The sequence below is a fragment of the Mastigoproctus giganteus genome, chromosome 8 (assembly GCF_048544385.1).
Source record: "Mastigoproctus giganteus isolate SK-2022 chromosome 8, ASM4854438v1, whole genome shotgun sequence".
Classification (NCBI taxonomy): domain Eukaryota; kingdom Metazoa; phylum Arthropoda; class Arachnida; order Uropygi; family Thelyphonidae; genus Mastigoproctus; species Mastigoproctus giganteus.
This window is the reverse complement of record NC_143582.1, coordinates 25709143-25736281: the sequence shown is the minus strand read 5'-3', so window position 1 is coordinate 25736281 and position 27139 is coordinate 25709143. Positions and strand designations below refer to the sequence as shown.

General features: G+C 34.4%; 1 protein-coding gene across 5 annotated transcripts in view; it reads right to left on the bottom strand.

The window, feature by feature from the left end:
* The window catches only part of FIG4 (polyphosphoinositide phosphatase FIG4), a 150290-nt gene that overhangs the window by 51513 nt on the left and 71638 nt on the right, over positions 1-27139 (bottom strand). For all 5 annotated transcript variants that reach the window (XM_090379237.1, XM_090379241.1, XM_090379239.1 and 2 more), the window contains 4 exons: positions 23532-23763; positions 14711-14969; positions 5431-5489; positions 413-579 (listed from right to left, as the gene is read on the bottom strand). In XM_090379237.1, the coding sequence (XP_090235363.1) occupies positions 413-579; positions 5431-5489; positions 14711-14969; positions 23532-23763 (717 nt within the window). The remainder of the gene's footprint in view (positions 1-412; positions 580-5430; positions 5490-14710; positions 14970-23531; positions 23764-27139) is intronic.

Sequence of the window (27139 nt, the reverse complement as noted above, 5' to 3'; positions counted from 1 at the left end):
CACTGAAAATTGTTATATTTAATATTATTAGTATCTATATGTAACAATATCACCTTTTGTAGCTTTTAAATATTGCATTATTATGATTATTATTATATGTTATTTTATTTTTCTCATTTCATATTAATCACAGGAAGTGCTTGCTGGGTATTTTTCTTGCTTTGGTTTATTTTGCACTATAAAGGCAATTTCTCATAGTATATGTCTTCATGATATTGCATTTGGTAATAAAAATTTACAATCAAGTGAAATAAAAATTGTTACATTCTTGGTTATGCATATTTGACATTTTATCATGTTCACACATTTTCAAACTGAACAGTATTATACTGTTCAGTTTATTTTATAGTAAAACAGAAAAGGCAAATGTTTATTGATTTCACTGAGCCAAACAAAAAATTAACTTTCTTACCTGAAAATGTATTGCTGTAATAACGTGAAACAGTTTGTACAATGTCTCTGGAATGAGAAGACAGGGGAGCAATTTTGCGGTATGTTTTTATGCGGTGAACAAGTTGGGAACCACCATACTGAAGAGCAAGAGTGTCACCATGATCTTCGTATAACTCTTCTAGCATTCTAAGCAAAAAGATTATATATATATATAAGTCACATCATCATATCTTCAACATGCAAAGGGATAGACTTGATTTAATTATGAATGAATTTCTAATAAAAGATATGCTGTACTGTTAGGGTGTCATGCATGAGAGAGAGAGAGAGAGATAAAAATAGGTTATCTTTTTGATTTGTCAAAGTCAGCAAAAGCCCACTAAAACTCACACCATTAAGTAATACAGCATTTTTATACTCAATATCCGTGCAAAGCATTAAGTAGTGTTTTCCCTACTTAATGCAAAGCATTAAGTAGGAATGATGAACTGACAAGCATTTTATAGCAGGTATAATCAGACTTACTTAACAGGTAAAAAGAGTACACCTTCACACAAAGTTGAATAGATACCATATCTTTAGCTTATAGAAACTCATGCTCGCTTCCAGAAACTAATATGCTCATAATCAGCAATTACCTATAAAGTTCCTTATAATCAACTATTCTACTCTAAGCGACATATGTTCTTTTGGAAAGTTAAGCTGTTTCTTTCATGTGAAATTACCTTACTTCAATACCTGTGCCAAATGAATAAACAAATTACCTTACCAAATCTACAAAACTGATACTGTTTGTGCTTCTTTACCCTTTCTTTTTTAATAATGCACCAGTTCTTGTCAAAGATCATGTTAAAGTTAGTATCGTGTAGTAACAAGCAAATCAAATAGACCATTGCAAAGGAAATGAGATAACTGTACATTAATATTTTATGCACTGAACATTACAAACATGCATTATGGCAAGTAATGGCAGCAACAAATGCTAATTAGATGCTGCCTTGTTTGCCATACAAAGCAAGTTTATGATTTCTTTTCAGCAATTTCATTCAAAGAAAATAAGTGCAAACCAAAAACAAATAAATTCAATGTAAATTGCTTGCTTTACATTTTTTCTCAAAACAGTCATATAATTTTTAAACTGCATTTCTGGGTTTAACATAAACCTCATTGCCTTGAAACAACTAATAAAGATTATTTTTCTCTTTTAAAAGAACCAACCACTCTAAAACCGTTCTAAAAATACTACAGAATATCAACAATTACTATTTTCAATATTTACAGTTTTTTTCACACATGACGTTTTTGGAAATGACCTTTCTTTGCCATTTTACAAGATCTGGAAAATTATGCCTCCATAAAGAAATAAACAAAATATACATACAGTTTTTCTCAGCTAAGCATACTGTATCCTTTTTTTGCATCCATATGTAAACTCTACATTATACTGGGCTATTCTGCTAAAACAAAATTAAACAGCTGACTTTTCACTAACGACTCTGATGTACTAGAGTTATTAGCACTACTTTCTCTTTTTTCATAGTTTTGCTTATATTAACATTGAATTAATGTAAACTAATGGTTGTGCTAAAAACTGTAATAATGTAAACTAACGACATTAAGCTACTGTATGATTAAAGCATTCAAGATAATTCATATTAATTTATATAAAAACTTTCCCAAGCTTCTACACTACAGAGTGACAAAAAGGTGCTCTTAAATGATTAAGCTTTTATGAGATTAATATTCTTCCTTCCACTCCTCTTAGTACCAGATAGATTGATATTCAGACACTTCAAAATATTCAAATGTCTGCTGCTTAGTGAACAAATGTTGTGGAATTTAACTTTGTTTAAAGTATCAGAATCTCCACTCTCCTCTCCTCAGGGGACCACAATATTATACAAGTTCTGAAAAGAGTCAGTGAAAGTATTGGAAGAGATGATGTTCAATTTGGCAGTTACACTTTTCCTCTATGTTCTCAACATCCTGAATTCTCTTTCCTTTAAGGGCCATTTTCACCTTGGAAAAAGAGGAAGAAGTCCACTGGTGCTAGACTGAGAGAGCAGGTAGATGACTGATCTGTACAATGTCATATTTTATCAGAAATGTCTCCACAACAAGCACAGAATGGGTGGGGGCATAGTTGTGCAACAAGAACCAGCTGCCTTTCTCTCTTTGAAGCACCTGTACACAGAATGCAGTATTGACTCTCTCTCTCTCTCCTTCAGGTGCAAATTCCTTATGAATAGCACCCTTATTTTTAAAAAACATGATCAGCATAGTCTCGACCATGGACTTTTGTAAACGAAACATTTTGGGTATTGGTAACGATTTTGAAGTCCACTGCATGCTGTGAAGCTTCACCTCTGGGTCATACTGAAACATCCACCACATATTTCCAGTGACAATACAGTTAACAAAATTAGGATTATCCTGACAAGTCTGGATGAAGTGTTCACATGACGACACTCTTTTGCTTCTCCTCATCTGTGAGGCTGTGTGGCAGAAATTTTGCAGACCTTCCTTTTCCCTAAATCTTCATGAAAAATTTTACATATTGTCACCTTATTCATGTCAAACTCACCAGCCATCATGCTGAAGTTCTAATAAGTCAGCTTCATCGTGAATGTGGAAGTTCTAATGAGTCTATTTCTTTATTGTATTCAGTTTCACAACAGATGCTAAATTTCTAATAAGTGAGCTTCATCATAGGATGCCTAAGTTTGGATAGGCCTGATTTTTTGTGCGGTGTGCATTTGATAAAAAAAACCATTTAGCTTTACAGTAATTGTTTTAGGGAAAAATATTTTGCATTATAGCTGTAAGTCAGCTTCGTCCTTGGATGCTGAAGTTCTAATAAGTCTAATTTTGGCCCCGTGGACATTTCATAAAAAAATCACTTTACTTTACTGTAACTGTTTTACAGAACAATATTTTGCATTATAGCTGTAAGTCAGCTTCATCCTTGGATGCTGAAGTTCTAATAAGTCTGATTTTTGTCTGGTGCACATTTCGTAAAAAACCACTTTGCTTTTTTGTAATTGTTTTCAGGAACAATATTTTGCAATAATCCCTCTGGAAATATTAGTGAGTGAACTGCGTTATAAATTTCAAACATCGCTGTATAACTTATCTTTGAATGCAAATGACTATGGTTACTTTCTTTCAAGTGACCGCATGTTTTTGCCTTGTACAGATGTTTTATTGTGGATACTTCCTTCCAGTTAGTAAAATCATCAGTAGTCGTCCTTTATTGTACCTAAAGTAATTTGTTATGTTGGGGGAAACGGTTTTTGCTCCTAATTGATGTGGCACTTTCAAATTTTTCCAAAGTGGATTATCTGAACACAATGTACATTAGAATGACAGTGAAAGAGTTGATAATTGGTGCCACTGGTGGACAGCATTCTGACAAACAAATTTTTGTTTATACGCCGGGACGACCAGAGGAGATCAGAGGAGATCCCAAGTCAGAGGAGATCCCAAGATAGAGAGAGAATACAAGAAACTGCACCGCATTTAGCAGTCACCGGCTTGATTGTGTGAAATTGCACATCTGCCAAAAACCACAGTAAAACAAAAGAAGAGATAGGGAGTAAAACTATTTTTCAGTGGAGTTTATCTTTTTATTGCAGCTCAGAACATAGCATATGACCATGGATGGTGAATTTATTTGGCTTCTGTACTAAAACAGAGTTTCTCCCTTTGTGATGACATCAAAGCATACCAAGCAAATATTTTCTAACAATACTTTTTGAGCAGCCCATTAGCTGTAATCCGATAGCTTTGTATTGTTCGAAAATATTGCAGTTTTGTGAAGAATACACACTTCAAGAAACAATCCGTTATTCATGAAGGATGATTTTTTTTTCTTCTTTTACACACCAGTTTTCGAAGTTTATAACGCAGCTATAAATAGAAATATTTTCTTGAAATTTCATTAGAAGATCAAATATACATCCAGGAAACTGCTGTTCCGATATTGTTCCCTAAAAACAATTACAACAGAGCAAACTTTTTTATCAAATGTGCACTGCAGTGTTATCAGTTTTACACCAGTTTTTCCCGTTTCCAATAGATGAATTTCCTATGTGCAATACACATTGAAGAAAGGAAATATGATCTTTTCGCCTTTCAGAAACAATTGTTACTACTGTTTCGCTTTATTGCTTCTTATGGCAACTAATAGTAGCTTGCATTTGTGTTTTTTTTTGCCTTCTCGTTATAGCTGTACGGAGAAATGATGCAATTGCGAAGTGAAGGTTTTCACGCTGCACTCCAAGTAAACAATTTCACTCTGTGAACAGAAACTCCCACTCCAAAACAAACAAATGAATCAAGTATCGTGTTTCATAAGCCCTAGGATAGTTATGGTGGGGGTTAGAAAAATAACTGAAAAAGGCCTAAAAAAATGCACACTTGATGTCACATTTTTGTCGTTGCGTGAAATTCAATAGAAATTTTTGAAAATTGAAGTGGGAAAATCGAAGAAAACAGTTCTGGCTTTAGCTATAGCAAATTTCAGCTGTGTCCATAGAGTAAAAATTATAGAATTTATTATTTGAACTTTGAACTGGGTCCACTGGACCAAAGAGGAGAGGAATACGGTTAAAATATACACAAGCAATTCACATAATTCGGTTAATCATGGTACAAGTGATTAAACATTTAAAATACAGAACTTTTGCCCCAACCCATTTGAGAGTTGCTCTTAGATATAGAAGCTCAGCCAATCTTATTCAATATTCAAGTGTTCCACAGATTCAAAAAAAAAAAAAACTCTACAGAAAATATGTTGCATAAATAACAGTTCATAAATCTGCCCAGATTTATGAATTTCTTCCTCTTCACAATATATTTTTTTAGAAGTAAAAAAGAATTAATTCAAGAACTTCTCTATTATAATTTTTAACATGAAACATTTTCTGTTATTTCTAATGTGTTTTTGGTTTTGAATGCATTTTAGAAGAGAAAGACATGTATATTAATCTCATGACCTGATTAAAAGATGCAAATTTTTAAGATATAGGCACCTACCTTACACTGTCCGTATCAAATTCCAGTGATGGACTCTCTAAAATTCCAAGTGCATAGAACTAAAAAAAAATAAATATAAAAATTAACTGAAATAACATATTGCACAGGATTACCAAAATAATGGACATAAAATTTAAACAAGTTAGTAAAAGTGTATCTGTATACCATAAATGTGTCTTTTTTCAAAAAATTATGCAATTTGCATACAAAATGTCAGAGAAGCATAATTGGCAGATGCTTTTTTCATATGGTAAAAGATGCATTTTATTCCACTAGAAATCAACAAATGACATGGCCCACCAGTGTAATTCATTGCATTAGTACATATAATAAAAAAATATGTAAAAGTAGCTATAGGCACAGTAGGTCTAGCCATAGAAATGAGACATTGTATAATATGTATAATTTACTGGTATACATTAATGATCTTAATTTTAATCAAATTAGTTTCCACAGGACAATAACAATACTGCCAACTACTAAAAATATTTTTAAAATATTTCTTTTGAAATACTCATCAAGATTTCCTATCATATTTGCTTTTGAAAATCTTTCTTATTGAGATATTCGTGTTCAGAAATAGAAAAGTCACAGGATACAAAATTTGGTGAATAAGTATCAAGCTGAACATCTTTTTTGCCAAAAAAATTGGCTTACAAAATGTGCATTGTGAGCTAAACGTCCTTTTGCATTGCACAGAATCACTTAATCATTTCTGATATCTCAAATAAGTCTGATAAACTTTCTGATCATTAGGGATGAATTCCAAATAAACAATGGTTATTTACTGGTTTTGCTGGTTTTACTGGTTATCACAGAAACAAATTGCTGTTTTGATTTCTGATTTTAGTTTGCATGCTTTCTCAGTTATGAGGATTCCTTTGAAAATTTGTGATATTTTGTGACCTGTCAAAATTTTCTTTAAAAACAACCTATCTTCTTGAACTGTTTCAAAGATAAAAACATCTTTCAATTCTTTACTGTTTTTACTCCTGACGAAAAATTCTTGGAGTTATTCTGGTAGAAACTTTTCTTATGTTCAACTAAGTTTTTTTTTTTTTTAGTTTGGGAGAGGGGAAAGAAAATACCACTGACCAACTCCTTGGGAATTAAGTATAAGATTTACTATTATGAAAACAACTTTATCTACTTTTAAACTGTTCATTTTTGAAGGGCAGATGGAACTGAGAATGGGGGAGAAATTAGCATATGAATTATACCTGAGGCATATGAAGCAAGAAAGCAAGCTTATACAGCATCATCAAAAAAAAGAAAAAAACCTTCCCATTTCACCTATCCAGTCACTCCAAATGTTTGCCTTGTTCAGCCTTAAATTTATTTAAGCTATCACTTCCACGACAACAGATGGAAATCTGTTCTAGCAATCAACTACCCACTGGCTAAAGGCAAACCTCCACACATATATTCTACAACTGTCTTTCCTCGATTTGAATTTATGCCCCCTCAAGTTCATAATCTGAGCAAGTGGAAGAATCCCATCAGCACTGAGCCTACACATATCATTCAAGGCCTTATACACCTCGATCAGATCACCTCGTAGGTGCCTAGTCAACACTCTGCAACTTGCAGAACTTAAGCCTTTCTTGGTAAGAGCACCCCTTTGTTCTTCTCACCAATCTTCTTGCCCTTCTTTGTACTTGTTTTAGCAACTCTACATCCTTCCTAAAATGAGGCCTCCAGACCTGTACACAGTACTCTAGGTGTGGCCTGACCATTGCCTTGTATAACAGGATAATCACTACCCTGTCCCTGCTAGCAAAATTCCTATATATCATTGACAAGACTCAATGACCTACTCTGGCAGCCTGTCTGCACTGCTCAGAGAGCAGTGCAGACAGTTCATTCTACCCTTCCCTGAGTATAATACCACACAGTTGATACGTTTCTCTTGGGTTACTGCTACTCACATGCAATACTTTGCATTTGTCAATGTTAAACTTCAATTTCCACTTCTCAGCACATCTGCCTAACTTTTCTAGATCCTGTTGCAGTAGTATACTGTCTTTACTGTCATTAACAACCCTGCAAACCTTGGTATCATCTGAAAACTTGGACAATAAGTCTGATATACCTTCATCGATATCATTGATAAATATACAAAACAACAATGGGCCCAGCACCGAACCCTGGGGGACTTAAATAATAACATTATTCCAAGAAGAGCAGTGTCCATTGATTACCACTCTCTGTTGTCTTCCACTCAACCACCCCTTTATCTATTGCAGCAACTTGCCCTTAATGCCATACATTTGTACAGCAGTCTTCCAGGTGCACTTCAATTTGTACAGTAGTGTTCCATGTGAAACAGTATCAAAAATTTCCTGAAATCCAAGTATATGATATCAAAATTATTTTTTGCATCCAGTTCCTCTGTGACCACATCATAGTATTCAATCAAATTGGTCAGACAAGATCTCCCCTTAACAAACCCATACTGTGCCTGAACTATTACTGCAGTCTTGTCTAGATGATCCTGCAATGCTTCTTTAACCAGTGACTCCATTATTTTCCCCGGAAATGTGTTGACATTGGCAATAAAATAATTGTTGAAACTGATGATTAATAGTTCCCTTCATAATTCACTTAGCAAAAGGAATTGGATAACCTCTTTTCTCAAATATGTTTTAGAGATATAAGTTGCAGCTGAGATCGGCATATAACTTACCAATTCTCCAGAATCTACAAGTGAACTTATGTAGAATTTTTTGTTGAGAGGAAGGTTAGAAAAATTATAGGATTTTCTGATAACTGTAAGCTTTATACTGATTGAGTGAAGAAAAATATCTAATTATTACGACATCTAGAAATGGTAGATGTCGTAATACTTGGTTTTAGGTTGAACTGATTGATAGCACTGGATTTGAACATTACTGTAAAGATACTGACCAAGACTGGTGATTCAGGATTTCTCACGCTCATGCTCAACTTTTATTATTATTAGCCATCTGGTGCAAGGAAGTCTGAGGCTTATGCTGCACCAGCCAGAGAGAGAGGGAGGGTGGGGGGGGGGGGTAGAAGGGAATCACCAAGAAAGCAAGAAAGATAACCAGCTCAGACCTTGGGTTTTACAAGCCCATACTTACCAGATGTGAGCCCCTGGGGTAGAACATGTTTCGAAATAAAAGTTGGCCTGCCATATGGCACTCTTCATCATATGGGAACCATATGAAGAGTGCCATTCCAAGCTATTTCAGCACCCTGGGTAACAACACACTTTAACATCTGTAATAATATAAGTACTGTATATGGATACCAAGATAATCAGGAAAGCTGCCTAAATTTGTAGCCTGACTCTCTACAAAGATACAAGGTTCCAAATTTATGCTAAAGAAAGAAACAGCATTTGGAAGGAATATCAAAGTTCTTCGATATTCCTTCCAAATCCTCGCAAGCAAATCCTCCAGCTGGACATCCACAGAAATTGGTTTTAATCCTGACTTTAAGTGAAATGTTTTCTTTGCAGGTGTTATCCATCCAGAAATAAACTATTCACACACCTTGCACACCAATATAAATGCTTGTTTATTAAAATTATTTATCATGGTGTACAAAGTGTATGAAATAGTTTATTTCTGGAAAAATCATTGGTATTTCTAATAGACCTATAACTGTACTGCAACCATTATACCTCTGTGATATAATGATTGACAGCACATAGCAAGAAAGTATGACGTGCACACTTTCTTGCTATGTGCTGTTATGTTTGAAAAAAAATTCTTAATCAACAATAGCATATAGTACTCTCAGAAAAGTATAAGGTCCTCATAAATCTCAACATATCTCATATTCAGTGAAGTCATTTTTAGTATAATTTTCTACATTATGCACCTATTACTGTTACTATTACCCTATATCTTTTTCCTGCTTCACATTGTTAATAAACACTGAGTAAATTTACACCTCCCTCTTCTATGACTTATCTACTCTTGAATTTATTATACTGTTTTCTTAGTTGGAACAAAACTTACATGCAGGACGGTGTTTGTTTACAATTATTTTATTCTTGTAGAAGAAAATACTTCAACTGATTCCCAAAAAGAACTCAGAGGAAAATCAGCAGCTATGAGATTGACCTGACAGCTTATTATAATTAGAACAACAAAAAACACAATCAGAATAACAATATTAAAACAGGAGGTCACTAAACTCTTATCTATAATAATGGAAGTATTCTCAGTTTCAGGTGACATTTCAAAAGATCAGAAATAATTAATTTGGAAAATATCTCTTCCTTACACAAAGAGAGATTATGAGTGACTTTAGCAACTATAGACCAGTATCTGGCGAGTATGGGCTTGGCACACCCAGGGTCCTGAGCTGGATATCATCATTCTTCTCTTCCTTGGTGATTCCCTTTTCTCTCTCTCTCTCTCTCTCTCTCTCTCTCTTGAGGTAGTTCAGAAATTTTTTTTTTTTTTTGGCTGGTGCAGCATAAGCTCAGGCTTCCTTGCACCATATGGCTAATAATAATAATAATAAAAAAAAAAGCCTAACTTCTGTGGCAGAAAAAATTTATGAAATGTATGATTAAGGATGTAGTGGGGGTTATCTGAATTCAGGATTCCCTCTAAGCTGTGCACCTGCATGGCAGTGGTTTTGGAAATGATGTGCACTAAATTTTTTGAGCATGCACTACATTCTGGGATGTAGCTCAATATGGTTACAATTTGGTCCCAGTCTAGCAGGGACTCCATCTCATGAAGGGTTTGCATATTTCTATTACTGGCATAGAAATTATTCTTTACATCTGTTAAGAAACGTGTTAGAAAGCCTTGGATGAACCACAACACAAACAAATCAAAGAAATTATTTTTGGGGAAAATATATCTCTTAACTTTCACTGATAACAGACTGAGTTACCTTACCATCAGTAAACAACGTGTGGGAAATGCATAAAGATTGTTTTCTGAATGTTCACTCTATAGTTTTTAAAATTTGTTAAAACTGTTAAGAAGTTTTCACAAAGCTAATTTTATTTGTAAAATCTATTTAATCTAACAGATTAAATTTTATTTATCAATTTATTTCTATAATTAAAATATATTATATCATTTAAATACATATTAATATATTTAATTACTTAAATATAATACAATTAATATATTTATTATATTACTAATTATTTTTAAAGATATAAAAATTTATTTATATAATTATCTGTTATTAATTTGCTTATTTTCAAATTCACATAAAAAATCACATGTTTAATGATTACAATGTTAATTTTTTTTTTTTTGTATGGTGAGACGCTGCACAACAGCATAAAGTAAGTGCACCAAGTGATGCTCATTCTGCAAACTGAGAAAAAATTAAGGGAGACTATGCCTCCATTATATTCTTTATAACTTGATAGTTGTAATATTATAAGAGAGTCACAAGGCAGTTTTTTTTTTTTTAAGGGAAAGATCTTATCTGGCCAATTTGGTAAGGTATTATGAGATATTCACAAAGGAAATGGATGCACGGAATAGCCTTGCATCCATTTCCTTTGTTACTTTATTATAATATAATTTAACATAATTTATTTGCATTTTATTAAAGGCTTTTGACAGTGACACATGAATGCTTGTTCATAAGTGGGAGAAGTGCAGCATTGGAGACAGGCTGCTGCAGTGGACAAAGGGATAGTTAACTGGTAGAAGGCAGAGTAGTTACAAGTGGGGCCTGTCATGGTTCTGTGTTAAGACCTTTGATGTTTATAAACAATAAGAGCCAGAGTATGATGCTAAAGACAAATTATAGTGGTGGCACATTTGTATAAAACTGAACTATTACTTGAATGTGTTCTTAAAGTTAGCAGTAATCTGCAGTAGTTCCTGGAAGATTTTCTAGAGAGCAGTATAAGTCACAACACTTTATGTGCTCATGAATCCTATGTGCTCTCATCAGTATTCAAAATGGAAGAGAAGTTGCACCTCACAACTGAGCAGAAACAGAGTTTTTTGAAATTAATTGGGCACCTGCAAGAAATGTGATACTGTGATAAGTATGAAAAAAACTCTGCGATAAGTATGAAAAAACCAAAACAACCCCGTATGACCAGTGTTAATTCCCCAGAAAATGTTGAAGTCCTCCAAGTTACAATGCAGCATATTCTAGGAAAGTCAAAAAGAAAAAGGAGTTTATAAATTTAGAATATCTTGCATTCTGTTCAAATATTGCTGCTTCAATTAGATTTGAAATTGATCCATACAAGATCACAGTACTGCATAAACTTTCTGAAACTGGCAAGCAAAGAGGACCAAGATGCCACTTGGGCATAGGGGATAAAGGTAGCAATTACACAACAGAGGAAGATTTCAGAGGATGATAATTTTCAACCGAACAGAACCCAGCTTCATAAGAAAATTAGCCATTGAAGGAAAGTGATCATGTGGACAGTCCTGTTATGTCGTGATTTAATTGGACTCTTCCCCCACAAAACTGTTAACTCATATTAGTACCATATATGCTTCAGAATGACTTTCTATTGCAGCTCATGGCAACCTAGCTTTCTGTGGACACCCTATGGTTTATATAAGACAGCACCATGCTGCATACAGCTAATGTGTTTTTTTTTTTTTTTTTTTGTCATGACTGTGGGTATTTTTGGCTACCTTTGAGTCTACACTTCAACCCATGACTTTTTCTTGTGGGTTTCTTGAATGAGAAGTTCCACAGTAAACCTGCTACAGTTGTAGACTTGAAAGCCATGCGTGTTCAGTTGTGTCATCATACCATTATTACAAAACATTGATGTACGACTTCAGTGGTAAAATGTTCAATATATCTTCCTAAGACTTGATTTGATTTAAGAATTCTTGGCACAAGAGCTACTGCAGCTAAAATGCACCATCTTCCTAAGAATATTTTTCAAGAATCTGAGCTTGAAAATTCATGATGTTTGTAACAATTAATAAATATGCGAGTTTCTTAGAAAACATTTAAACCTGTCAGCATTTCACATGCAATCCTGTACAGTTGGTCCAAAATGGCAATTAAGCTTTAATGCTAGTAAATGCAAGGTTCTGCATCTGTGTTACAGTAATCCCAAGTTAAATTATCAACTGGGCAGGTAAGTGCACTCAATACTGCTGAAGATGAAAAGGAACTGGAGTTTGAATACAATATGACACAAAGTTTTTCAACAATGTAGTAAGGGTGCTAGAACAACACACCAGATACTACAGGAATTTGTCGATAAAGATAAAAAAGCAATTACCCCACTATACAGATGATTGGTCAGACAACATCTTGTGTATATATATTGTATATCTTTTATTATTATATTAATTCAAATTGTATGTTGGACAAATATGTTATCTTATCTGGTCATAAGGATGGATTACTGGGTTGGATTGCTCAGAATAAGTAAACCAGCAGAGGCAACTAGAGCATAAGATGCTAATATTGGAACAGAGAAATTGCATATGTTCTGTGGAGACAGTTTTCTGTTTAGGGGATGAAAAATCATGTAGCCACAGCCTGCCTATGTAAACAAATTTAAGATTTTTTTTTTTGAAGAAATAGTACATTAAATAAATATTATGTTGAACAGCAAAAACATAATCCTTACTTTTCATTTGGTCATGGAAGTTTAAAAATTATACAAATATTTTTCACTGTCTGTAAGAGACTGCTAATTAAGCACGAATAGTTCACCATATATAAAATTATACACAATGTTGTAATATAATATAACAGACTGCAATAAAACTATATGCAGTGGGTGGCCAGTTTATCAGGTACACCGTTATCCAAGTAATCAATCACTCTGTCATGTGTCTGACACATGACCAGGTTATAAGTTTGACATCAAGGGACAGTGTGTGTAGGCATGTATGCACACAGTTCAGTGAATGAATGGGCCAAAGTGCAACTTGTAACTGACAGAGTATGATAGTCAGCATCATATGTGCTAATGCAGTATCACTGACACTGTTGAGGTGTTACAAACAAGTGTCTAGAGCAGTGGAATACAAACTGTGGCCTATGGACACAAGTTCATGGGGTTCCATAAGGTGGACTTCCATTCATTACATACTTCATGAATGAATGATATAACAAAAAAAGATATATGCTTATCCACCACACTAATTCTGAAAGGTAAGTTATCAGAAATCTTCTTTTTTTTTTTTTTTTCTCTCTAGCATTTCTGGAAGCCGAGACAACAATCAAACAAGACCACGTACAGATAAAGAGGCAAATTGATTTTTAATTTTAGTTCTTAAATCTGTGTTAAACATGGAAGGGTAAATTTTGAAAGTGAGTTCGAAACATTTTTGTTTGTTGATCACAATGGTTTATCACTGAGAGCAATAAAACAAAATATTTATTTTAGGGTCTGCCAATAAAGCTAGGAATCAAGTGTTGAAAATGTCTGCATGGCACTGATCTAGGGTGTACATACTTCTTGGATGTTCAAGCACAACAGTGTCTAGAATGTACCAGGAATAGTCCAAAAGCCAAAACAAACATCAGCCAATGGCAGTCCTATGGCTGGAGACTGCTTATTGATGTGAGAGGCTAACAGAGATAAAAAAAAAATCATGCAGTCTAACTGATAGGCCTTACAAATGGAGAAATTTAGAGTGCAGTACAACAATTAGTGTGTAGTGGGTTACATCAGAATGTAAAATATATTGGATTCAGTAATGGATGGGGATAGAACAGCAGAAAAAGTTGCCAAGTTCTCTTGTCAGCTACAAATAAGCAACAAGAGGACAACAATGGACACAGAAAAGAGTCATCTGGACCAACAAACCCCAGTTCCAGCTGTTACATGATAGGCAGGAACAGAGTATGGCGACAACACTACATGCTGGTGGTGAAAGTTGATGGTGTGGAGAGTGTTTTCACGGGACACTTTAGGTTCCCATTATAACAGATCAACATCTGAATACCACGGCCTACTTGATCACTGCTGCTAACCAGGTGCATCCCCTCACGCTCACAGTTTATCCACTTGGAAATAAATGGTTATTTCCAGCAGGATAATGCACCATGTCACAAGGCATAGATTGTTTAGAAATGGATCCAGATACATCTAAAGCATATGATTGAAGAGGCCTCTGGATTCATTATTATTCTGTATGGCTCAGCATTCCTGTGGAATGCTTTTGTTACCTCATGGAGTTCCTGTTCTGACCACTTGAGGCTGTTCTGAAGTAACTACAGTTAATTACACACTACACAATTAGGTAACTACAGCTAATAAACTGACCACTCAGTATATGAAAATTATTTTAAATATCAGTACTGCTCAATTTAACATTAATACCTGAAAAGCAAGGGCACATTTTCCAAGGGCAAACTGAGCTGTATTTGTCCTATCAAGGCAATCAACGCAGTTAACTCTTACAACACCTGTTTGTAGTGTCATACCAATGTCAGCTTTAACTCCTCCAACTGTACAGTGCTTCTTATTATGTGGCCGTATTTTCTGACAGTAATATGATGGCCAATTCTGAAATATACCAATTCGACTAACTACATAGTATGCAATCTGAGCTAGACGATGCATTACATTTGCCTCCTTCCTAGAAAGTGAATAATTTAAAACAAAATTATTTTATTACTATTAAAGCTGAAACTATTCAAGAGAACAGAAGAACAAATCAACATTATTTACAAGAAAAAAAAAATCTAACATCTAGCATTATTTACAAGGAAAAATTCTAACATTCTAGCAATCAAATTCGAAATTTTAATAAACTAATTAGAAATTTTATCATTCATTGTGGGTGTTTTTAGTGCCAATATGGTCTTTTAGTATACTTCATTAATATCTTATGTATAAAGTAAAGCACTTAGTAAAAGATTAGTTTCTGCATTGAATATGATGTAAGTATTAATAATAGTATTAATATAAATGTCAAAGGAAGAAAAATATCCCTCAATAATTATTCTGTCAATTTAAAAAAAGTTAAAGAAAAATTGTTTTTCTGCAGTTTTCCATATGTTCATTCTAGTGCAAAAATTATTGCATGAAATAATATCTATTCTATATCCTGAAAGTTCTTGCCATCCTCTCTACATAATAAACAAGCAAAATAACACTAAGCATCTCAATTAAAGCTTATTCTTCATCTACCTATCCACAGTCATTTTGTTCTGATTATATATTCATAAATATTAGCAGAGGCATATGATGCAAGAAAGCAAGCTTATGCAGCATCAGCCAAAAAAAAAAAAAAAACTTCCATTTCATCCCTCCTTTCATTCCAAATACCTGTCCAGCTCAGCCTTAAATTTATTTAGGCTATCAACTTCCACAACAAAGGATGGAAGTCTGTTCTACCAACCAACTACCCACTGGCTAAAGGCAATCTTCCGCACATCTATTCTACATCCGTCTTTCCTCAATTTGAATTTATGCCTCTCAGGTTATTATTCTGAGCAACAGGAAGAATCCCATCAGCATTGAGCATACTCAAACCATTCAAGGCTTTATACACCTCAATCAAATCACCTCGCAGGTGCCTAGTCTCCAGACACTGTAGTTTGAAAAACTTAAGCCTTTCTTTGTAAGAGCAACCCTTTGTTCCATTCACTAATCTTGTTGCCCTTCTCTGTACTCATTCCAACAGCTCTACATCCTTCTTAAAACAAGGCCTCCAGACCTGTTTACAGTACTCAAGGTGTGGCCCGACCATTGCCTTATAATCACCTCCTTACTATGATTTTTTAGTGTTTCTCACCAACCATGGAAGTAAAAACGAAAGACAAAAAACCAAATTCTTAAAATTTTAATATTTACAATAAATTTATTTACAGACAAAACAAAATACCATATTACTGATGATAGCAATTTTAAAATAAGACAACTGTGATATACAAGGTGATAATACAGATACCAAATTTAAAATACAATAAAATATACTAGGTTAAAAGTGCTAAAATACTAACTGAAGCTTTCAAAGGCTTCTGCCTTCTTTCCCACTGTTGAGAAAGAAGGCAGAAGCCTTTGCCTTCTGCCTTCAGAAGTCGAGAAAGAAGGCAGAAGCCTTCTTTCCCACTGTTGAGAAAGAAGGCAGAAGCCTTTGAAAGCTTCAGTTAGTATTTTAGCGCTTTTAACCTAGTATATTTTATTGTATTTTAAATTTGGTATCTGTATTATCACCTTGTATATTTACTGTATATCACAGTTGTCTTATTTTAAAATTGCTATCATCAGTAATATGGTATTTTGTTTTGTCTGTAAATAAATTTATTGTAAATATTAAAATTTTGAGAATTTGGTTTTTCGTCTTTCGTTTTTACTTCAATGGTTGGTGAGAAACACTAAAAAATCATAGTATGAATATACCCAACCCCAGAGGCCTATTTGAAGAATCACCTCCTTATCCTTGCTAGAAATATTTCTGTATATCATTGACAAGACACTATGAGCTACTCTTGCAATCTGTCTGCACTGCTCAGAAACCTTTATATCTGCCTGCACAATTACCCCCAGGTCCTTTTCGTTCTCTACCACTGTCAGTGTAGTACCACAGGGTTGATATGTTACTCTGGGGTTACTGCTTCCCATATGTAGTACTTTGCATTTGTCAATGTTAAACTTCATTTGCCACCTCTCAGCCCATCTGCTCAACTTTTCTAGATCCTGTTGCAGCAGCGTATTGTCATTAGTGTCCTTAACAACCCTGGCATGTAGTGTGAGACTACTTGTTCCCTTTCTTTCAACATCAACTATTCATATGGTTTATGCAACCATAAAGTAATTCTCCCTCCCCAAAAAGTAATTCTAACAATCCCTTGCAACTGTCACAATCACAGTTATAGAAATACAATCAATCTAACCTTTAAAGAACATAAAAAAGAGTAATACTCTTTTTTATGTTCTTTAAAGAGTAATACTGATATCCCACTAATAATAAAAAATAGAGTAATACTAATACTGTTAATTGGATCTAAGTCTTCCAACTTAGATCCAATTAACTGAGATTGTTCATATTTTGTTTAAGTTCAAATGAGGTTCATTTAACTTGGCTGAAATTTTAAGTCTATATCTTATTTTCTTCAAGACAGAGAATGGTTATCAATGAGCACTGCTTTTCTTAGAATAATGTTATTGGTGAAGTCCCCCAGGATTCAGTGAAGGGCCCACTGTTGTTTTCAATATTTATTAATGATATTGATGAAGGCATATCAGGCTTAATATCTAACGTTTGCAGATGATACAAAAGTTGACAGGGTGGTTAATGACAGTAATAAGGGTATGCTACTGCAACAGGAACTAGAAAAATTAGGCAGATGGGCTAAGAAGTGGCACCTGAAGTTTAACATTGACAAATGGAAGGCACTGCATAATCCAAGAATAACAAACCAATGTTGTGATACAACACTGAGGGCAGCAGAGAACAAAAAGACTTAGGCATAATTGTGCAGTCAGATATGAATTTTTCTGAGCAGCACAGATGGGTTGCTAGGACAGCTCATAGGGTTTGTCAATGATATACAAGGATTTGCTAGCAGAAATAAGGAGGTGATTATCCCATTGTATAAGGTGATGATTAGGCTACGTCTAGAATCCTGCATGTGGGTATGGAAGCCTCATTTTAAGAAGGATGTGGATGAGGGAATGGGTGCAGAGAAAAGAAATGAGATTAGTGATTGGAACAAAAGGATTCTCTTACCAAGAAATACTTCAGTTCTATAAATTGCAATGTCGTGAAAATGGACATCTGCAAGGAGATTTGATTGAGGTTTTTAAGGCAGAGATGGATTTAGATTACTCAATGGATTGAATAAGCTAATTACTGATAGAAACCTTACTCTGGCTCAGAAAATACACATAAGGGGACAAACTTAAATTGTGGAAGGATGGTTACATTCAGCTAGTGGGTAGTTGACTGTTGGAACAAACTTCCATCTGGTGTTGCAGCAAGGAGTATTTTGAATAAATTCAAGGAAGAACTAGAAAAATTATTACAAGGAATGGACAGGTGACGTGGGAGGATTATTATATTTTATTTTTTATTTTTTGATGATGCTGTATAAGCTTGCTTCCTTGCATCATTTACCACTAATAATAACTAATACCAATTCATCTAGAGTTATATCTTCTAGAGAAGATGATAATGGAAAGGCTTTCACTATGATATACAAGTCACACTTGTAAACTACCTTAAACAATTTGGCCTCAACATAAACCCAGCAAAGTCTAAGTGCATACTCTATTCTCTGAAGAAAGAAACAACAACCATCTCACCCAACATCAGTAGAGTGTCCATTCCAGCCGTTCCATATCATTTAGATTTGGGGGTTGTCTTTGACACAAAACTGAGATTCAACCAGCACATTGACAAACTCATCAGTTGTGCGGCACATCTGAAATGGCAAGCGAAGCAACATCTGCATTATCTCTCAGACAGGGTCACAGCAACAAAATATATCAGGACCATTATATACTCCACACTGCTTTATGCAGCTGAAATCTGGGCATTAGCAGCACCTATGATCAGAAAACCTATCTGGGCAGCAGAGTATTAGCTTCTCAAATGGCTAACCTACAAGCATAAGTTACCACCCCATGTTCATACAACTGAAATGGCCCAGGCCATGGGAATCCCCAGGCTGCCTTCTCTCACTGATGAAAAAAAAGACTGGTAATCACGGTAAAGATGTTGGCTGGTCTAATCACGTCTCCTTCATTCTGGGATCTTTCTGGCTGGAGGATTGCACCTGCCCAGCTCCGAGCCACCCAACTATTTGCCCTCTTCATTCACACCTCCACTTATCAGATTGTTTCCTACCATATCAGATGCTCAGACGAATCCAGGACATTGATGCCGACGATATGCTGTCAACCGATGATATAGATGTGGGATACTTGTCCCCACACACTCCATAGACTGAACTATTTGTTATTTGGTTTTTTTTAGGAGCATTAGCAACTAAGGCCATATTGCTCCGGGATATGCGGTGGTCATTCCCTGACCTTTCCACATCCTCTGTATTTGGTGGGCACGGGCTCGAACCCCGGACTAATCAAGAAGCGTGTGCTACGCACTGCTGCTCCTGCCCACCTGGCTACGGAGATGCCAACTGTGAACTGTCAGATGCATCTGCAAATCACCAAACTGCTTAACTAAAATTGGGATTGGCAACTCCTAGAGAAGTGTCGCTACCATCCTTTGACAAAGAGTTACAATGAATCAACTGTCTAGACAGAAATGAAACTGCCCCAGTTGCTCCCAGTAAGGAATACTCTACGTTGGTCCAGACAGTGTGCACATGGAAAAGCCTTCTTTCTTCACATCCAAAGACAGCATACCCTTCATCACCACTTGGAGATCCCTGTGAATTAACTGATGAACATAATGGGGAAATGAGCCTGGCACTGCTCTTGCTGCTCTCTCCCATGAATTGTGAGGACAATAGTATGTGTAAATTGTATATGTATCAGCTGTCATTTGGTTATTTAAGTTTAATGTTCTAAATCTCATGGTAAGATTTAGTAATTTTCGTAATATAATTTAATTTGTAATGTAATTTGTTTAATGCCAGTTCTCGTCACCTTAATGTCTTATGTAAATTAACGGCACCCTATATCATTTATTATCATCTTGTTTTGTTCTTTAATGTCTTATGTTATTTAATACCTATTATCTGTAAACTGAACTTGGCCTGATACAACGTAAGATCATTCATCGGTTAAGACAGGATATTAGAGCTGGAAAAGGAATTAGAAAATGTGAATTGGAATATCATTGGTTTGGCTGAAACAAGAAGAAATGAATCACTCATAAGTTTATCAAGTGGAAATCTGCTGTACACCAATGGAAACAGTGAAGGTGGAGTTGGCTTTCTGGTCCATAAAGATATAAAAAACAACATTTTGAAATTCAAAAGTACATCACCAAGGGTGTGTCAAGACTACTCAGGATTTCTAAGAGGTATAAGCTGAAGGTTATAATGATTTATTCACCAACATCGAGCCATGATGATGAAGAGGTTGAAGAAATGTACACCAAAATTGAGAGTCTTCTAGATGAACAGAAAACTCACTACACTATCATTATGGGGGACTTCAATGCTAAGGTTGGAAAGAGACAAAACAGCACAGAAAGGGGAACTATAAGAAATTTTGGAATTGGTGAAAGACTTGTGGAATTTGCAGAATCTCGAGGAATGTCAGTAATGAACATTTTTTTCAAGAAAAGGGTGAACAGAAAGTGGACATGGAAGAGCCCAAATGGATTAAAAACTAATGAAATCGACTTCATCCTCACTAATAGAAGATATATCGTGAATGATGTTACTGTCCTGAACAAAGTAAATGTTGGAAGTGACCACAGAATGGTAAGATGCACACTTGATATAAATGTAAGAAAAGAAAGGAAAAAACTGACTCAAGTAAATAATACAAAGATCTTTGAGATAACAGAAGAGGAGAAAAGCAGTATGTACTGAAACTTAAGTTTGAGCTTCTGCAGACTGCTCAGGACCAAGAAATCGATGAGAAATATTACAACTTTCTGAAAGTGATAAAGCCCAAGAAACCTATAGGTAAAAAGAATTCCAAAGAAGAAAAAATTAATCAAGAAACACTTGTCATGATGAATCGAAGACGACAAATCAAGAGCAAGAAAAACACTGACAGGGAGAAAATTGAGTATACTGAGTTATGCAAAGCCATTAGAAAGAGACTCAGAGAGGACATAAGAAAATTTAACACAAGAAAAGTAGAACAAGCATTAAGGGAAAACAAAGGGTTTAAATCAGCAGCCATGAGCAGTAATACAGAAAGACAAATGATACTGAAACTGAAGAATAGTGATGGTGTACTTATAAATAGCAGAGAAGGCATAATTCAAAAACCAGAAGACTACTATATATAAAGAGTTATAGAAGGAGCAAGGGAATGATGCCAGCAGTGGTGAAGATGGATCGCAAATTAGTAACACATACAACATACCTGATGAGGTAGAACATGCGTTGAAGAAAATGAAGAATCAGAAAGCCCCCGGGGGAAGATGAAGAGAAGATAGCAGAGAAGGCATAATTCAAAAACCAGAAGACTACTATATATAAAGAGTTATAGAAGGAGCAAGGGAATGAAGGGAAGGAAATACAAAGGTTATTGTAGAGTTGTTAAAATTGGGAGGAAGAGACATGACACAAAAACTGGCAAGACTCTTCACAAAATGCATTAGAAAAGGTGTGACGCTTAAGGAATGGAATAATGCAATCATGGTTTTGCTGCATAAGAAAGGAGATAAATCAGAAATTGGAAATTATAGACCAATTAGCTTGTTATCCCACATTTACAATTGTTCACAAGGGTCATTACTAGCAGATTAGAAAGAATACTTTCAAATCTGTTAGTAAAGGTTAATTTAATAAGAATTCTTATTAAATCAACCAAAAGAGCAAGCTGGCTTTAGGACAGGATTCTCAACTATGGATCACCTTCATGTAATGTCACAGCTAATGGAGAAAGCAGATGAATATAAAACACCATTATGCCTGGCATTTGTGGATTATGAAAAGGCATTTGACTCCATACAGCATAAGGCAATATTTCAGGCACTGGAAAGACAAGGCACAGATACCCCATATATTATGATTTTGAAGAAAATATATGAGAATGCTACCTCTTTTATTAGACTAGACAAAGACAGTAGCAAATTTAAAATTGAGAAAGGAGTTGGACAAGGAGACATGATATCTCCAAAGTTGTTTACTGCTGCCCTTGAGGAAGTTTTCAGAAGATTAGACTGGTCGCAGAAAGGAGTCAATGTGAATGGAGAGCACCTAAACCATTTACGATTTGCAGATGACATTGTAGTCATAAGCCATGATCCCAAAGAATTATAGGAAAATGTTAATCAGTTATGCAGAATTAGTAAGGATTTTGGACTAAAGATGAATATGGCTAAAACAAAACTAATGATGAACAAGTATGCCACAGAAAGGGATATAATGATTGAAGGAGCAGTAATTGAAAAGGTGGAGTCATATACTTATCTGGGACAAGTCATTAGCTGTAATAATGATAAATGGCTGGAAGTCAAGAGAAGAATAAATCTTGGGCAGATAGCATTCAAGAAACAGTCACATACTGAGGAGGAGCAATATCTTTGTCTGAAACGTAAAATAATGAACCAATGTATGTTCCCCACCATGACTTATGGAAGTGAAACTTAGGCACTCACCAAAAGAATGGAAGAGAAGCTGAGAACTACACAGCGAAGAATGGAATGAATTATACTGGGAATCAGACTGTTAGATAAGGAGAGAAACAAATGGATTAGGCAGCAAACTCAAGTAAAGGACATTCTTATCAAAACTAAAAAAACTAAAATGGTCTTAGGCAGGACACACAGCTCGAAGACATGATGACAGATGGACTAAGAAAATAACAGAATGGTACCCAGGAGGAGCCAAGAGAAAACCTGGGAGACAACAACGGAGAGGGACAGATGAAATTCATGAGTTTGTGGGTAGTAAATGGATGGCCATTGCACAAAACAGAAGGAACTGGAAAGTTGCTGGAGAGGCCTTCATCCTGCAGTGGATTGAAAATGGCTGATGATGATGATCTGTAAACCCCTGGCCTTTTGGCCGTGAAGGAAAAGTGCAACACTGTTTAATCTTTTAACCAGTTACAATCATATGGTTGTAGCAATAAAGATTTTCTCTCTCTCTCTCTCTCTCTTTCTCACTGATGAGAGAAAACTTATAAATTACTGAATTTTTACTTTAGAAGAAAATCTAAAAAATAATTATATAATTCTCTTTGAACCACAGAAATAGCAAATTTACAGACAAGCAACTGCCATTTAATCATTAATGAAACATCATAACAGATTTTTTAATGAAAAGTATCAATTTACTGATTTATGACAGCATATAATAAAACTGGAAAAAAAATTACATAATTACTTCCTAAAAACCAAATATAAAAAATACATTCGGTACACACTCTAACATATGTTACATCATGACACTAATATTGCCATTAGGTTTTGAATAAAATCAATATAAATATACAGTGTGACTTTGTAACATCCAGACTATACAAACAGTTATAATTTATAATTTTATTATAGTTTGTTATAATATAATATATATATATAAAAAAGGAAACTAACATTTTGTTAATGTGTGCCATATCAAGTCCTATGTTAATAATCTGATGTTCACAAGCAAGAAATTGATTTAGGTAGACTAAATCATTTGAGAATTCTTCACTCAAAATGCTTTCATGTTTCTTTTGTTCCCTTCTCTTTACTAAATTCAGTACCACAGTTGGAGACCCATATCGCTTCAACAACTGGTTGAAATGTCGTCCAGCTCCATAACAATATGGATCAGAGACACCCACTGTAAAAAAAAATTATTTATGATTATAGAATATATCCGAAATCTATGTATAATACACATGAAACAAATAAAAAGAAATATGCTTCTTATCCACAGAGCTTTACTCATTTAGAGTAGGGTACTGTTATCAAAATTAAATGAGGAAATGGCCAGTTATTCACTCAAACCAATTTTTAAACTGACATGCTTTTTTTAAAATTTTTATTTGTTATGTTAAAAACTGCCAATGTCACTACTTTATATTGTCACCAAACTAGACAGTTGAGAATACAGAGAAAATTGGCTGCCATATGACTAGTACGGTAGCCAAATTTTTCCAAATCCTACAGTTGGTTAGATACTTTTGGAAATACATTGTAATTCTAAGTGGTTAAAAAAAAAAAAAAAAAACTGAAATACTAAATTTAAGTGACTTCCAATTTAAAAACCTTTAATAATAATTCAGAAACTTTTTACTCAAGTGATTGTTCATATCCTCTAGTGAGCACAGAAAAAAAAAGGGACAAAGTGGTAATTTTCACTCTGCACAAGGTAATGGTAAGGCCACATCTGGAACACTACTTATAAGTTTGGAAACCTTGTTTTAGGAAGAGCATAGACCTATTGCAAAGGTCCATGAAAATTCATATTTGTAACAATAAATATGCGAGTTTCTTGGGAAGCACATAAACATGTCAGCATTTCATATGCAATCCTGCACAACTGGTGTAAAATGGCAATTAAACTTCAAGTGTAAGGACACGGACCTATTGTAAAGGTCCATGTCCTTCCTAAAAAAAAAAAAAAAAATTAAAACATGTTGCAAATTGCAGTGTTTAAAAAAAACTGTAATTTGAAACAGTTTTTCTTGCTAAGATTATCTCTTTGTTGCTTGGCACTCTTTGCAATAGGTACACACCCTTCCTAAAACAAGGTTTCCAAATCTATATGGAGAGTATTCCAAATGTGGCCTAACTATTACTTTATGTAGAGGAAAAATCACCACTAGAAAAGTTCTTCTATAATCTATATCATTACCACCACCCTATGAGCTGTTCTAGTCACCTGTCTGCATTGCTTAGTGAACCTCAGTGCACACATGCTGCTAGAACAGCTGTACACACCACAGGGTTCTATGATATAGAGGAAATGGAGTTTTTTATAGTTTTATTCTTTATTCTAAGACTACACTGGGAACTCTATATATCAGCTTTTCAAAATGATTCTGTTTATATCTGCATTTCTTGGTGTTTCTCCAAGAAACACCAAGGACATGCTCGTTCTAAATATGACCAGTTTTTGCATAGCGTCAATGGTTTGTCTAGAAATGAAAGAAAAGTAAATATGCAACAATGCTATAAAAATTTATTAATGATGCTTAACTTCTGTATAGAATAGAGTACTAATATTTTCTACAAGTAAACAACAAGCTAAAACAATTAAAAATTAAAAAGTAAAAAACCTCTTTGGATTAATCAAAAAAAATTTCCTTAGAAATGTACATTTGAACATCTTTCTCTTTTATGGTCAGCATCATCACCTTGAACCAAAAACAGTTGCCCATCATAGCTTCATCCCATCTCCCTTAGTATTGCTTCTCCACTGACTATATGTCCCGAAGAAATCATTATCCATGCTCTTCATTAACACTCTATATTTTCTAATCAACTTGTCAACTATTCCTTTGTAATTTTCACTCTTTTTTCCCAAGAAAGCTCTCATTCACTACAAGTTGTAACAACTGCCAGTTAGTTCACTTGGAATCTGGTCAACTTGCTAAGAAATATGTCATCTTTCATTTCTGTATCAGACAGTTTTGGAAACAGAGTGTATATGCTTGAAGATATCTATCACAGATATGATTTTGAAGTCCATCACAGATATCCTACTTTTGAAAAAGAATCAATGGGTGTATATTAGATGTGATCAAAAAGTTTGGTAACTGACTTTACATCTTGAAATTGCAGAGTGGTAACAAGTTCCAACTTGTCAACATGTGTGCAAGATGAGTTGTCACAACATGTTTGCCAACTCATCTAGACATAATTCATGAATCACATAGTTCATTTGCAGTCAGTCTGAATTAGCATATACTGAATATAAAGTATTTATGTATTTTGTCACATTTTAAACTGAGCGGTTTTCATGAGCAGCAAATTTGCATCAACTTTTGTTTCAAATTAGGGAAAAGTGTAACAGAAACCCAAAAAGTACTCAAAACAGCTTTTGGAGAAGATTTACCTGCTGTTCAAAGAAATTTCAATAGCTTGCGAAACTTAAAGAGGGCCACCTGTTCAAAAACAAATGATAACTACTTGTGTTCATGATCTGATCAAGGGTAATCAATGTTTAACTATCCATGAAGTTGCTAGTGAAACTGGTATTTTTTTATGGAATATGTTAATCAATTTTAATACAATTTTTGGAAGTGCAATGCATTTCGGCCAGGTTTGTGCTTGTTTCTTTACAGACAATCACAGAGAGCAGTGGGTTTTCATGTCAAAATCTTCATCAATGTGCTGATATTGACCCACAAATTGTTCCTTCCATCATTACTGGTGACAAATATTAATACTATGTGATATCCACAAATACATCAGAAAGAGTGGATATATATAATTTACACCTTTTTTTGGTAGCCAGAGTAAGCTGTAAAAAAAAAAAAAAAAACCCTTTATCACAGAAAAATATTACAGGATCCTTGATACTCTGTATCACAGTATTGGTACACACTTATTTAATACATATACTCAAAAACACTAAGCCTTTGACTGCAAAATACTAACACTGATAGAAAAATCAATGACAACATTGGATTCAGCACACTAATTCATATATGAAACAGTTAAATATATACATAAACTTTTCTTTGTTAGATAGTGTAATAACAATAAACATCTTTAGTAAGAGCAGCCTTTTTATTAAAAAAGATAAAAATAAATAAATAATTTTCAACCCATTTTACTGCCATGCTTACTGATTGTGAGACAAACAAAATTAAAGCCAAATGTAAACTCTGCAAAAATTAAGCCTGATGCAGCTATGGTGAATTCTGTACAAACACAAAACTGTAAAGAATCTGTTATGGCTATATTTTGAAACTAAAAAATTAATGATGCAGATCAAAAATGAATCCCACATTAGAGGAAAAAATCACATTGACATAATTTTAACAGCTATATAAATTTTTTAAGTTTTTCTGTGTTTTGCTGTAACCAGTACACCAGGGTGTCCCCACCAGAAGGTTAAAACTGATCTGCTTATATTACATTGGATTTCAGAAAATATCATCCTATAGTATTAGTATTAGTAACGGCCGCATGGTGCAAGAAAGCCTATGGCTTATGCTGCACCAGCCAAAAAAATAAAATAAATAAAATAAAAAATAAAAAAAAAT